General features: G+C 42.6%; 1 protein-coding gene across 2 annotated transcripts in view; it reads right to left on the minus strand.

Annotated features, from left to right (window-relative positions):
* pigl (phosphatidylinositol glycan anchor biosynthesis, class L) overlaps nt 1–15,997 on the minus strand; it is a 79,935-nt gene that overhangs the window by 10,545 nt on the left and 53,393 nt on the right. For both annotated transcript variants that reach the window (XM_043714226.1, XM_043714225.1), the window contains exon 4: nt 5,324–5,391. In XM_043714226.1, coding sequence (XP_043570161.1) covers nt 5,324–5,391 — 68 coding nt within the window. The remainder of the gene's footprint in view (nt 1–5,323; nt 5,392–15,997) is intronic.

The following is a 15,997-nucleotide window of genomic DNA, read 5'->3' on the forward strand; positions in this document are numbered from 1 at the left end:
TTATCCCAATCCAATCTAGTCCCACCTACTAGCACCCGGCCCATATCCCTCCAAACCCTTCCTATTCATATACCCATCCAAGTTCCTTTTAAATGTTGCAATTGTACCAGCCTCCACCACTTCCTCTGGCAGCTCATTCCATACACGCACCGCCCTCTGTGTGAAAATGTTGCCCCTTTGGTCCCTTTTATACCTTTCCCCTCTCACCCTAAACCTATGCCCTCTAGTTCTGGACTCCCCCACCCCAGGGAAAAGACTTTATCTATTTATCCTATCCATGCCCCTCATAATTTTGTAAACCTCAATAAGGTCACCCCTCAGCCTCCGATGCTCCAGGGAAAACAGCCACAGCCTGTTCAGCCTCTCCCTATAGCTCAAATCCTCCAACACTGGCAACATTCTTGTAAATCTTTTCTGAACCCTTTCAAGTTTCACAACATCTTTCCGATAGGAAGAAAGCCAGAATTGCACGCAATATTCCAACAGTGGCCTAACCAATGTCCTGTACAGCCGCAACATGACCTTCCAACTCCTGTACTCAATACTCTGACCAATAAAGGAAATCAAACCAATAGCTGCATTCACTATCTTATCTACCTGCAACTTTCCTTTCAAGGAGCTATGAACCTGCACTCCAAGGTCTCTCTGTTCAGCAACGCTCCCTAGGACCTTACCATTAAGTGTATAAGTCCTACTAAGATTTGCTTTCCCAAAATGCAGCACCTCGCATTTATCTGAATTAAACTCCATCTGCCACTTCTCAGCCCATTGGCCCATCTGATCAAGATCCTGTTGTAATCTGAGGTAACCTTCTTCGCTGTCCACGCCATCTCCAATTTTGGTGTCATCTGCAAACTTACTAACGCTATCTCTTATGCTCACATCCAAACCATTTATATAAATAATAAAAAGTAGACGACTCAGCACCGATTCTTGTGGCACTCCACTGGTCACAGGCCTCCAGTCTGAAAAACAACCCTCCACCACCACCACCCTCTGTCTTCTATCTTTGAGCCAGTTCTGTATCCAGTTGGCTAGTTCTCTCTGTATTCCAAGCGATCTAACCTTGCTAAGCAGTCTCCCACGGGGAACCTTGTCGAATGCCTTATTGAAGTCCATATAGATCACATCTACTGCTCTGCCCTCAGCAATCCTCTTTGTTACTTTTTAGATTAGATTAGATTCCCCATAGTGTGGAAACAGGCCCTTCGGCCCAATCAGTCCACACCGACCCTACGAAAAGTAACTCACCGAGACCCATTTCCCTCTGACTAACATACCTAACACTATGGGCAATTTAACATGGCCAATTCACCTGACCTGCACATCTTTGGACTGTGGGAGGAAACCGGAGCACCCGGAGGAAACCCACGCAGACACGAGGAGACTGTCTGTGTGGAGTTTGCACAGTCTCCAGAGGCTGGAATCAAACCTGGGACCCTGGCGCTGTGAGGCAGCAGTGCTAACCAGTGCTATCGTGCAGCCCCTCTTCAAAAAATTCAATCAAGTTTGTGAGACATGATTTCCTACGCACAAAGCCGTGTTGACTACCCCTAATCAGTCCTTGCCTTTCCAAATACATGTACATCCTGTCCCTCAGGATTCCCTCCAACAACTTGCCCACCACCAACGTCAGGCTCACTGGTCGAGAGTTCCCTGGCTTGTCCTTACTACCCTTCTTAAACAGTGGCACCACGTTGGCCAGCCTTCTGTCTTCCGGCACCTAGCCTCTGACTATCGATGATTCAAATGTCTCAGCAAGAGGCTCAGCAGTCATTTCTCTAGCTTCCCACAGAGGTCTAGGGTACACCTGATCAGGTCCTGGGGATTTATCCACTTTTATGCGTTTCAAGACATCCAGCACTTCCTCATCTGTAATATGGACATTTTTCAAGATGTCACCATCTATTTCCCTATATTCTATATCTTACATGTTCTTTACCACAGTAAATACTGATGCAAAATACTCGTTTAGTATCTCCCCCATTTTCTGCGGCTCCACACAAAGGCCGCCTTGCCTCTCTTTGAAGGGCCCTATTCTCTCCCTTTTATCCTTAATTCTATTTGCCAAAGCTATCTCATGTCCTCTTTTTGCCCTCCTGATTTTCCTCCTAAGTATACTCCTACTGCCTTTATACTCTTCTAAGGATTCACTCGATCTATCTTGTATATACCTGACATATGCTTCCTTCTTTTTCTTAACCAAACCCTCAATTTCTTTAGTCATCCAGCATTCCCTATACATACAAGCCTTTCCTTTAACCCTAACAAGAATATACTTTCTCTGGATTCTCGTTATCTCATTTCTGAACGCTTCCCATTTTCCAGCCGTGCCTTCACCTGCACAATCTGCCCCCAATCAGCTTTTGAAAGTTCTTGCCTAATACCTTCAACATCTACCATCCTCTGTGCGAAAAGCTTTCCTTGCACATCTCCTTAAACATTCCCCTTCTCAACTTAAACCCATGCTCCCTAGTATTTGACATTTCATCCTATCCATGCCTCACTAAGTTTTATATACTTCTATGAAGTCACCCCCTCAGCTTCCAATGTTCTAGTGAAAATAATCCAAGTTTGCCCAACCTCTCCTTCTCATGAAAACACTCCAAACTGGGAAACATCCTGTTAAATCTCTTCGCACCTTCTCCAAAACGTCCACATTCTTCTTATTATGTGATGATCAGAGCTGTACATAATACTCCAAATATGACCTAACTACATTTATACAGCTGAAACAATGACATGGCAACTTTTGCACTCAATGCCCTGACTGATGAAGGCAAGCATGCCATACACCTTCTTTACCACCCTATTCACTTGTGTTGCCACTTCCAGGAAGCTATGTACTTGCACTCCAACATCCCTCAGTATCTCAAAGCACCTATGTACTGTATACCTATCTTTTGCATTAGACCTCCCAAAATGCATTACATCACACTTAATTGGATTAAACTCTATCTGACACTTCTCCAATCCAGCCTTTCTATATCCTGCTGTACCTTTGATGGTAGACAAGCAGGAGGCTGGAAAAACACAACAAGCCAGGCAGCATCAGGAGGTGGAGAAGTTAACGTTTCAGGTATAATCCTTCTTCAGGACTGGGGTTGGGGGTAAGGGGAGCTACAGATAAAGAGGTGAGGGGCAGGGTTTTGGGTGGGGAGAGGTGGGAAGTGATGAGGTGGTGATAGGTGAGACACAGGTATAGGGTACAGCCTGGTTGGTCGATGGGAGGAATGAATCCAGTTGGTAGCTGGAAGGAAGGATTGGTCAGAGGAATGGAAGAGAGGGGGGGGTGGCTGAAAGAGAGTCGGGGAATGGAAGGGAGGTTATTTGAAATTGGAGAACTCAATGTGGGTCCTCCAGGCTGTAGGCCGCCTAGGTGGAAGATGAGGTGTTGTTCCTCCAATCTGCAGTCTGATTCATTGAAGCAAAAGAGGAAGCCAAGAATGGTCATGTCAGAAAGGGAGTGGAAAGGGGAGTTAAAATGGGAAGGGACTGGGAGGTCAGGTCGGCCCTGGTGGGTCCGCTTGACATGCTCGGTAAAACATGCTCTTACTTTAAGTTTGCTCTCCCTGATGTAGAGAAGACCACATTGGGAGCACTAGATATAGTAAACTAGGTTGGAGGAGAGGTAGGTGAACTTGTGTCTCACCTGGCAGGACTGTTTGGGACCCTGGATGCAAGTGAGGGGAGAGGAAGATTTTCTTGGTAGTGGGGTCTAGTTGGAGTTAACGGAAGTGTTTAAGAATGATGCATTGGTTGCAGAGACTGGTGGGTGGAAGGTGAGGACAAGGGGGACCGTACCTTTATTGTGTTTGGGGGTGGGGGGGTGGGATGGGGATGAGGCTTTAGAGCAGTGGAGCAGGGAACGGAGGAGGAGCGATGTGGGGCTTTTGGATGATGGGGGAGCTAAAGCATGTTATTCAAAATAGATGGACATCTGGATTGCTTGGGAGTGGAACGTCTCCTCGTCTGAGCAGATGCATTTGGAAGGAATTGGGAAAATGGAATTTAGTTCTTGAAGGATACTGGATGGTAGGAGGTGTAGTCCAGGTAGTTATGGGAGTCTATGGGTTTATAGTAAATATCTGTCTGTAGACTGTCACTGGAGATGGAAATGAAGAGGTCAAGAAAGGGGAGGGAGAGGTCAGAGATAGACCATGTGAATTTAAGGGTGTGGTAGAAGTTCGGCGAGGCGGGGGAGAGTATTGGTGGAGGGGGACTGGGTGGGTCTGTTGGAGATGAAGGCTGAGGGCCTGAAGGCTGTCCTTGTGGGGTATGGGTGCGTATATGACCTGCACATTAATGATGGAGATAAAGTGTTGGGCCCAGGAAACTGGAAGTTACTGAAGAGGTGGAGGGCATGGTTAGTATTGCGATGTAGGTGGAAGTGTCTGGACCAAGGCGGAGAGGATGGAGTCGTAATAGGAAGAAATTAGTTTGGTACGGCAGGAGCATGCGGAGATTAGATTAGATTAGATTCGATTCCCTACAGTGATGGGTTAGCTGGGGTAGTTGGGCTTGTGGATTTTGGGGAGCAGGTAGAACCAGGCAGTGTGGGGCTGGGGGACTATTACGTTGGAGGAAGTGGAGGGGACATCACCAGAGGCGATTAGGTCATGGACAGTGCGAGTAATTTTGGCCTTATGGGCTACAGTTGGGTCATGGTCAAGGGGGAGGTAGGATGCAGTGTCAGAGTGCTGACACTCGTCCTCTTTGACATAGAGGTCAGACTACCAGCGCCCCACCTTTGTCAGCGGGTTTGATAGTGAAATGAGGGATTCATGTTGAGTGGCTGTCATACGGACAATAGCTATTTGGTTGAGATATTGGAAGGTGTTTGGTGCCACTGAAGCAAACTCTTTTGTAAGTCTCACTCAACAGCAAACAGGATCAGGGACCTTGATTGATTTGCATTCTCCGCACCTACACTACGATAGAATGAGGGAACTACTGTCATTTGAAGTAAAGATTGGATAGTTTAGCAGATCATAAGAGAATTGGTCAGTCAGATCTTGTCAAGCTCTGACCAGCCAACCTATGGTCTCAACACACTTTAAATGTATAGGTACAGGGTAGTTGCAGAACTATCTTTTGCAGAACTCTTACTTTCCAAAGTGATGCCATTTCCTTTTTAGATTTTGTTTTTGGTCTCACTGTTCATAATTGGCATCAATTTTATCCCCAATTCAAATTCACAATATTGCTGGTTTTGCCAATTTTTAATAGACATTATCCATTTGCAAATGTACAGATTCTGGAGGACATTGTGGATCTTAGTTAAGGTGGGAATTCTTGCAAAGATGTATAGTTTGGTAGTTACCTGATTGCAGAGTAAACAGCAATATGGTTGGCATGTCCACTCACTCCATCTTGATCAAAGGTCAACACCTGCACGAGAAGAATAAAGAAGGAGACATACCATCAGCCCATCACCATTGACATAAAGGAAACCATCCATAAATTGCTCCCTCCAAAGTGAAGTACTTTCAGCAGTACGAATCATTTAAAAGATGCACTGCAGCAACACAACAAGGTTCTTAACAGCATCTTCCAAATCTACAATCTCTACCATTCAGGAGAGCACAATGAATAGGAAGACCACCACCTGTACATTCTACTCTAAGCCACTCACCATTCTGACTTGGAAATATATCAGTGCACTTTCTGTTAGTGTCAAGCTTCTTGAGTGTTGTTGGAGCTGCACTCACCCTGGCTTTGGGGAGTCAAGAATGGAGTTCTGCAGAATCTCCAGCTCAAGAAATAACTTTGTCCAGTATCTTAAATAAATGTAGACTTGAAGTATGACAGTATCCCACATGCCACTAAACATGCAAGTGATGGTGCAGCAGTTGAAGCATTATTTTTAATTGGATACCACTGCTGTTTGAAGTGTAGGATGTTTTATAACCTTTTCCACACTACGCAATGAAGTCACCAATGGCAACAAACCAAACTGTGCAGAACATCAGAAACAGCAGAGCAATATCATGGGTCACTAAAATCTGCTCAGAGGCTTAGCCATGAACGTTATGTTAGGTCAGAATTCTATAATTCCCTCCTTTATGACACTGTGAGTCTACCTGCACCACAAGGAATGCAGTGGTTCAAGGAAACAGCTCACTATCACCTTTGCAGCAATTACAGATGGGCAATAAATGCTGTCCAAGACAGCAATGTCTGCATCCCATGAACAAATTAGAAAACAACATTGGGAAAGGTAAAATTCCAAATTTCAATGTACAAGATTAACAAAAAATGGTCAGGTTTGTTTTCCAACATAACGGCAAATGCACTAACACTGAAACAGCAGATGGGGGAGCTGTTGATGGCAATAGCAAGGTATTCTGGCTGTTCACAGCTAACCTGTTAGTAAGCAGTGATGAATAGATTGAACTGGGGAGTGGTTGGTGAAAGGAGAGGTAAGAAAGATAGTAGTTGTAGGTGGACAAGGAGAAAAGGAAATGAGCTGAAGGAAGAGGGAACAATGCAAGGCAAAGGTGGGTTATGTTTAGGTGACAAGTTGTGTCTAAGCAGAAAAGATAAAGTTGCCATTGTCCCTGTAGGCTGTTCTCTCATTAGAGAAATAAGACTGGTAGTGTTGTTTAAACCAAGGATCATCAACTGGCAAGGTTGGGAAGACATATTCTTCACAGTAATCCATGAAGATTTGAACACCTGTGCTGCTGGCTTCACTCTGCATCGCAAACCAGCTGTCCAGCCAACTGTGCGAACCAAACCCATGTCCAAGAAGGAATGCAGGTGATATCAGTTTTAGAGATGGCCTGGAGTAGATGTTTTTCATTTTTGTTTGAATCAAGCTAATATGACAGCATTGTGAAACCAACACATTGAACTCTATCCATGTTGCAATCATTAGTAAACTCTTTATGGTGAATGCAACTACTTGAATATTTCACACACTGTTACTTTATTTAATGTTGTACAGGATTATCATCGCCTTTGTGTGGGATAAGTGGAACCTTCCTTGTTCCAGTCCTAATCAGCTCTCTCTCTGTACTTTTTTTCAATTTCCAACCTTCTCTCCCCTTCCTCTGGTCCATCCTCTTTCTTTCCCATCTCTAATTTCTCTATGTCCATTTCTGGGAAAAGGTTATCCATTAATATTCACAATATTCCCAACAACTCCTTCAGCTATCTTGTCAATACTTGTTCAAACACAGCTTCCTGTAAAATCTCTAATCTTCCAGTTTCTCCATTTCTATCACAGTTTGGATGATGCGATCTTCCATATTGGCATTTTTAATGCTTTATCCTTTTTCATCAAATGAAGATGTTCCCCTTCCCCAGCCAACTAGGGCCCTTTGCCATGATAGATCTATTTCACACGTAGGCTGTCACTCTTTCCCCACCTCCCAGAACCATGACAGGGTTCTCCTTACCCTCACCTCATCAACCACGACATTCAACTGAAATTCCTCTGTCATCTTCACAGTATTGCTACCACTAAAGACACAGTTAAAAATCACGCAACACCGGGTTATAGTCCAACAGGTTTATTTGGAAGCACTAGCTTTTGGAAAAGCTAGTGCTTCCAAATAAACCTGTTGGACTATAACCCGGTATGTGATTTTTAACTTTGTACACCACAGGCCAACAGTGGCTCCTCCAAATCATTAATAAAGACATAGAATCATATAGTCACTTATGGAACAGGTGGTGGTAATTTGGCTCATAGAGTCTATGCATTTGGCCAGGTAGTAATTCAGTCAGTCCCATTCCTACATGGCTCTTCAGATTTATTTCCTTCAAGTGTCAATCCAATTTCCTTTTGTTATCATCTATTGTTTTCACATCCACCACCTTCGTGGGCTGCAATTTCTAGTTCACGATCACACTACGCATAAAAAAGGTCATCTTTACAATGCCCTATATTTCTTGCCCAAAATCTTCCCATATCACCTCCATTTTTCTATCAGTAACTTCAAATTTAATAATAGCTTCTATTATCTTTCCTTTGAGAAGTGCTAAGTGAACTGGTCTGCAGCTTCCTGCTTGTTGTTTCGTTCCTTTTTTGAATAAATTAGTTACATGTGAAATTTTCCAATCTAATGGAACCATCCCTGAGTTCTAAACAATTTTGGAAAATTAAAACAACTAATTAAAACAGGTCCATAATAATTCAAGGATTTCTCAATATCTTTTTTAGGGTGATTGTAATTGTTTTAAGCTCAAAGTCAAAGAGTTAAACAACATGGAAACAGACTCTTTGGTCCAACCAGTCCAGACCATAATCCCAAATTATGGGATCCCAAATCCCACCTGCCTGTGCTTGGCCCATATCCCTCCAAACATTTCTTATTCATGTACTTAAACGTCTTTTAAACGCTGTAACTGTACCCACATTCACCACTTCCTCTGGAAGTTCATTCCATTTATGAACCATTCTCTGTGTAAAATAAATTGCCCCTCATGTCTTTTTTAAAATCTTTCTTCTCTTGCCTTAAAAATATGTCCCCTAATTTTGAAATCCTCTACTTTAGGGAAAAGACACCTGCCATTCACCTTAATTATACTCATGATTTTATAAACCTTTATAAGATCACACCTCAACCTCCTAAGTTCCGATAAAAAAAGTCCCAGCCTATCCAGCGTCTTCCTATAACTTCTTATGAAGTTGAATGTGTGTACTGTACCTTTAAGAGAGTAAATGCAATTCTGAACTGAGAGATTACAAGCACTTGTGGATGATGGTATTCTCAGAGTGTACTGGAAAATTTAAAATAAGTAACATTTGGCTGTGAAACGGATATTTGAATTGGTTGTTGTTTTGACAACAATTCAAATTTAACCAGTTTAAATTATGCCCTAATATACTAAAACCCAATCGAGTTTGAATTTGTTTTGCCAACATCGAACCAATGAGGCGATCTGATGTTAGGAGTATAAAAAAGCAGGCATTTTGAAAATTGGAGAGAGAGCAATGGCCATTGAGAGAGAGACCAAAGAAATTAGGAAACGCTCTCTATCAAAGGTACCTTTTCAGATGAAACATACTCACAGAAAAAAGAAAAAAAAATGACCCAGGGAAATCTTCAGCCGGAAGAAGAGAGACACCAAAGACAACATAAGTATCTTATTAGAACAACATATTGTTATAGAGTTGGAGGCAGGTAAGAAGCGGTTAAGAGAAAATGGGGCTTAGAGTTGTGAATAGTTGTTGTTTAATGTTCACTTTTAGAGTTAAAAAATAAATTTATATTATTTTCTTTAAAATAGTGGAATTTAGGAGTTCTCTCTCACTCATATTTTAACAGATTCCAAGGCAAGGTATGCGTTTCTGGGTATTTGGTTTAATTAACAGAAGGGTTCACTGCCTTGTCTTAACAAACTCAAACCTTCCATTCCCAACAACATCCTGTTAAATCTCTTCTGAACCCTCTCCTCCTCCTTTTCACCTATTGATATACATATATTTCTGAGATGTTGTTTGTGCCTTCATTGTGGATAGGCACAAAAGTCTGCACAAAACATTTTCGAGCCTCTTAATTTTCAGAATCCTCATGAGATGATGACTAATGCTCACTTTAATTGCTTTATACTTTTTAAATTACTTGTAAATCTCTTACGATCAGCAGCAATGCAGCTCTGACTCAGTGCTAGTAATTCCAAAGCATTTGACCAGAAGAATAAACTGTGATATGTTGAGCAATTGAGCTTCATATGTAAAATTTCTTCTCACACTACAAGTGCATTGCCAGAAACATATTCATTGAATCTATCTGCTGGGAGTTAGTCTTTAGCTCCAATGAGTTACAAGTCTATTTCAGGAAGAACATGTGGTAAGAGGCACTAAAGCTCTTTCAAAGACTTGACAAAACAAGATGGTCCAAGTGATCACCTAACTGCTGTATGATTCAGTGAGCTTCGGAGACTCTACAGAAAATTATTACCTAGTGGAAAATGGAAGAAGTTCTAGCCAGGTTCCATAAGATCAGTGTTCAGAGATTAGTCAAAAGACCTTGAACAATGTGAGATGAAGCAAGAATTATGCAACTAGTGTCTGAGATCTCTCTAATAGCTCTTCCAATTTTAACCACATAATGTTACAACAGAAGATGAAAAGTCACATTGAGGTGTGTTATTAAATCTGAAGTCCTCCCAACTCTTTATCACTGCATACATTCACGATACACAAACGGAATCATTACATGTACATTTGTGTTTTCCACACAATGAAAATAATGTGGATACATCTGCTGCTACTTTATTGTGGACTCCAGACTCAAACCAGCTCTGCAAAGCTCATCAATGAGCTTATTGACATCTGTGGTGATGAAACACCTGGATCAATGCTCTGAAAAATAACAGCAGCACAGAAACATCACATGGGATTCTACTGCGATATTGCAGGATAGAGGGTGAGGATTGGGCAGACATCCTGCTAATATACACTGCAAACATCTTCCTCAGTCACAACTGTGAACTTGCTCTAAATTTGGAAGAATTGCCACAGAGATGAGGCAAGCAACAGCCCTAAACTTATACAGTGAATCATATCTGATGGCCAGCATCTGGGTTCCTCCATTTCCATTCCTAGGCAGGGGCAGGAAGAGGCTATAGAAATTCAGAAAGTCAGAAAAGGTGAGGCAGCAGGAGAAATACAGAAGTGAATTGTAATTTAAGGGAGAAAGATAGCAGGGGCAACAGAGCATGGGACGGAAAGACAAAACAGTCAGAATGAGAAATAAACAGAGACAGATCAAAATGGGTGGGGTGAGAGGGCATGTGAGGAGAGGTGAGTCAGGTATACTTTATGCAGCACGTGGTTAAGATGGTCTGTCTGAGACGATGGTGAAAACTGAGTAACTCAAGGCTTCGAAAAGGAGTTTAGATAATTAAATGACAAAAATCTGCAAAGGTATGGGGGAGTGGCACTGGTGAATTACTCTGGTAGAGATTTCCGATGGACTCATCAGGCTGAGTGCTTCCTTCTGTGCAATGAAACATTGATGATATGTATATTTGGCATTGATTGGAGACTAAAGCTTTGAAAAACTGTGGAAAAAAGGAAATTAATTTCAAGTTTTGTGAACATACTTAAAGTGGACTCTCTCAGAAATCATGGAAAGTTCATCTTTGACACTGGAGTTTCTTTAAAAAAGACCTCCCAGAAATCACATGACTGGTGATAACTACTTGCTTGCTGTAGACCTTGCTGCTGGCTGTTTTTGAACAGACACTTGAACAGGTCCTTGTTTACTTAGTTTAGTTGGAGTAAAATCTGCTAACCAACAAACTCAGTTTGAGGAAAGTTTGCTCAGAACAAGCTACCAAGCTTATCTCTCCCATTTCTGAAAAGAAACCTCCCTACATTAGTTCACGGTCAAACATATATGTTAGCTTGAGAGAGTGACTGAAAGAACTTCTCAAGATTCTATTTCCTGAGCAAGCCATGTCTACGAGACTTCAGACATAAATGTGCGTGGATTAGTGACTTGGCCACAGTTGCCAGAACATCAGGGCAACAGACTCTGAAACACTAAGGTTTACCCTATTGCCTTTAGCAATAACTTACTGGCCAAGGTGATTTTCTTTTAAGAGGTCCGATGACTGCAGAGAACTCTGTTTCTTTTTACCTAGATATTTAGAGGAATAAACACTTATATTACATTACATTACAATGTGGAAACAGGCCCTTCGGCCCAACAAGTCCACACCGACCTGCCGAAGCGCAACCCACCCATACCCCTACATTTACCCCTTACCTAACACTACGGGCAATTTAGCATGGCCAATTCACCTGACCCTGCACATCTTTGGACTGTGGGAGGAAACTGGAGCACCCGGAGGAAACCCACGCAGACACGGGGAGAACGTGCAAACTCCACACAGTCAGTTGCCTGAGTCGGGAATTGAACCCGGGTCTCTGGCGCTGTGAGGCAACAGTGCTAACCACTGTGCCACCGTGCCGCCCACTAATACTTCTATATTACTGATTGTGCATGTTAATCAATTATATCATCTTAATTGAATAAGTTTTGTTTGACAATAATCCTATAATTGTGTTTCTTAAGAAATATGACTGGTAGATTTTGTTGTTTAAAACCTGATAGAGATAATGAGATGATGAAAGGTTAATTTGTTCTGCTGAAATGTAAGAAATTGCGTGTCCTGGGGGGGGTGTTTTTCTGTCTTGCAAGTAGGATGGGACAATCTAATCATAATCTGTAAATACTGTTTTAAGGAATTACCTAATCGCACACTGTTTTAAGGAATAACCTAATCACACATTGTTTCTGGAAATAATCTAATTACTTTGTTTTTGGGTAGCATGTGTCTATGGCAGAATGGCAGAGGGTTGTGTCTTGCGTGCATGACTGACTGTGATGTCAAACCCTGTATAAAGGGGAGGATTGTTTCCTTGTTCAGAGAGCCTCACTTGACACACTCCGCAAACATCACGAAGAGTGTTAAGTGATCCTCCAACAGCTTGTACTTGCTTAATAAGTTTTGGCTGTTCACAGATGTTGGTATATTGCAGTTGCATCAAGTGTGTAAGAATCTCAAGAAAAAGAACCTAACATTTGGTGACAGCGGCGGGATTCCAACATCTAGAGCTTCCAGACAAACTGAGTTTGTGATTGTCTGCATGATGATAACTTGAGTGAGACGAGGTAAGATTTACCTTAATCTCTCTCTTTCCTTAACCTATCACTCAGTCAACGTCTCGTCCCCTAGGACTCTGTAGTGACAGAATCTCTGAGGTAACTTACACACTTGTACACCAACGAATTCGCTTTCAGAACCATAAATTCTTGGAAAGGGAGGTTAGAAGCCCCCTGGAAAGGGAGCTTAGCGTCCCCCTCGAATTCAGAGGTTTAAGTCGTCAGAACCATAAGTTCTTGGAAAGGGAGGTTACAGACCCCTTGGAATTGAGAGCTTAGAGTCCGCTAATAGTGAGGTTTGAGGTGCAGGAACAAAGTATATAAGATAAAGGATAAATATTGTGTCTGTCTCAATCACCCTGCCTTAGACCGGTTATTAAGAGGGGAAATCCCCCACGCCAAGGTCAGGACCCTGAAGTGGGTGTGAAGACTAGTATATCAAGATAAGTTAGGAAGTTGAGACTTTAAAAATGGAACAGATGTTGGGGTAAGTTGGATGTCGGAAACCCTTCGGATCAATTATGCCGGAATGACAAGCAAAATGAAGACCAGTTCAGGCATTGGGAAATGAAATTTGACCGCTGGGAGGAACTTGGGGTATAGATAAATGTTTAAAAGCAGAGGAGGCAATTTCGAAATGTAATAAGACTAGAGTCATAGAGATATACAGCACAGAAACAGACCCTTCAGTTCAACTCGTCCATGCCAACCAGATATCCCAAGCCAATCTAGTCCAACCTGCCAGCACCTGGCCCACATCCACCCAAACCCTTCCTCATTCCATACACATACCACTCTCGAGGTGAAAAGGTTGCCCTTCGGTCTCTTTTATATCTTTCCCCTCACACCCTAAACCTATGACCTCTAGTTCTGGACTCCCTGACCCCAGAGGAAGGACTTTGTCCATTTATCCTATCAATGCCCCTCATGATTTTATAAACTTCTATAAGGTCACCCCTCAGCCTCTGACGCTCCAGGGAAAACAGCCCCAGCCTATTCAGCTTCTATAGCTCAAATCCTCCAACACTGGCAACATCCTTGTAAATCTTTTCTGAACCCTTTCAAGTTTCACAACATCCTTCTGACAGGAAGGAGACCAGAATTGCAAGCAATATTCCAACAGTGGCCTAACCAATGTCCTGTACAGCCACAACATGATGTCCCAACTCCTGTACTCAATACTCTGACCAATAAAGGAAAGCATACCAAACACCCTCTTCACTATCCTATCTACCTGCGACTCCACTTTCAAGGAGCTATGAACCTGCACTCCAAGGTCTCTTTGTTCAGCAACACTCCCTATGACCTTACCATTAAGTATATAAGTCCTGCTAAGATTTGCTTTCCCAAAATGCAGCACCTTGCATTTATCTAAATTAAGCTCCACCTGCCACTTCTCGGCCTATTGGCCCATCTGATCAAGATCCCGTTGTAACCCAAGGTAACCCTCTTCGCTGTCTACTACACCTCCAAGTTTGGTGTCATCTGCAATCTTACTAACTATACCTCCCATGTTCACATCCAAATCATTTATATAAAATGACGAAAAGTAGTGGACCCTGCAGCGATCCTTGTGGCATTCCACTGGTCACAGGCCTCCAGTCTGAAAAACAACCCTCCACCACCACCCTTCATCTTCTACCTTTGAGACAGTTCTGTATCCAAATGGCTAGTTCTCCTTGTATTCCATGAGATCTAACCTTGCTAACCAGTCTCCCATGGGGAACCTTGTCGAACGCCTTACTGAAGGCCATATAGATCACATCCACCGCTCTGCTCTCATCAATCCTCTTTGTTACTTCTTCAAAAAACTCAATCAAGTTTGTGTGATGTGACTAAATGGAAAACTTTAATATCCACATGGAGAAAGACTGCTGAGGAAATAACGAACAAATCTACACAGGCCAGCTGGGAGAATAACGCATGTCAAAGAAGGATTAGAGTGTGTGATAGTGAGGGAAACCCTAAGTCTTGGTCTCCTTCCAATAGGAAGGATGTTGACAAACTTGAAAGGGAACCCTAAAAGTCAGTGTGAGGTCTATGATATGAGTAAAGGAAAACAGGAAAAATTGAGCAAGGAAAGACAAAATAAGGAATCAGAGTTGAAACGCCAAGCTGAACTATCAAGCGGGAATAAAATAGAGGTACCTTCTGACATGTCTGGTCTGCTAATGTTTCAAAATAATAATACAGACTACTAACTATGGTCACAATGTGGATTTCTGACCTTCTCAGCAACACCTATTCAGGACTTACTATTTGTCCAAAATCTCCTCAAAGCCATCCTCCTCCCCAAGCAATTGACCGTAATCAAATATGCTGCCCTCTGTGAGCCAGCAGGCACTAAATAGGTCACTTGCCTCAAAAACAACAGGCATACCAGACATTGTCACTGTGCAGCGTTTACAGGGGGATGCCCCAACCCAGATAACAAATATGGAAGACCATAAGACATAGGAGCGGAAGTAAGGCCATTCGGCCCATCGAGTCCACTCCGCCATTCAATCATGGCTGATGGGCATTTCAACTCCACTTACCCGCATTCTCCCCGTAGCCCTTAATTCCTTGTGACATCAAGAATTTATCAATCTCTGCCTTGAAGACATTTAGCGTAAAAATAACAATGTGCAGAATAAACTCATCTGTATTCATTGAACATATACACGGATACGTATCATAAATTTAAAATGCACATTGTGCCCACAATGTTGGTTTAATGAAATAAACCTTTGATATAATGTGTACTATGATGATACCTTGAACCAAACATATGTAATTTGGGCACAGTACAAGTTAAAAATGAGCCATGGGTATAACAGCACGAGTGCATGTGTAAACTACTTTTTAAAATATATTCGTTCATGTGATGTGAATGTCACTGTATAGAGCAGCATTTGTTGTCCAACCCTGAATTCCCTCGAGGAAATGTTGGTGAGCTGCCTCTTGAACTGCTGCAGTGCTTGATGAGTAGGGGCAGCCACTGTGCTGTTAGGAATGGAAATCTGGGACTTTGATCCATTGATACAGAAGGAATGCCGATATATTTCTAAATCAGGAGAGTGTATGGCTTGGAGGGAAATTTGCAGATGGTTGAGTTCCCATGCTTTCTATGATTACTTATAGTGTGGAAACAGGCCCTTCGGCCCAACAAGTCCACACCGACCCGCTGAAGCGCACTTACCCAGACCCATTCCCCTACATTTACCCCTGCACCTAACTACGGGCAATTTAACATGGCCAATTCGCCTGACCCGTATATCTTTGGACTGTGGGAGGAAACCAGAGCACCCGGAGAAAACCCATGCAGACATGGGGAGAATGTGCAAACTCCACACAGTCAGTCGCCTGAGGCGGGAATTGAACTCTGG

Source organism: Chiloscyllium plagiosum, chromosome 23 (assembly GCF_004010195.1).
Source record: "Chiloscyllium plagiosum isolate BGI_BamShark_2017 chromosome 23, ASM401019v2, whole genome shotgun sequence".
Taxonomy (NCBI): Eukaryota; Metazoa; Chordata; class Chondrichthyes; order Orectolobiformes; family Hemiscylliidae; genus Chiloscyllium; species Chiloscyllium plagiosum.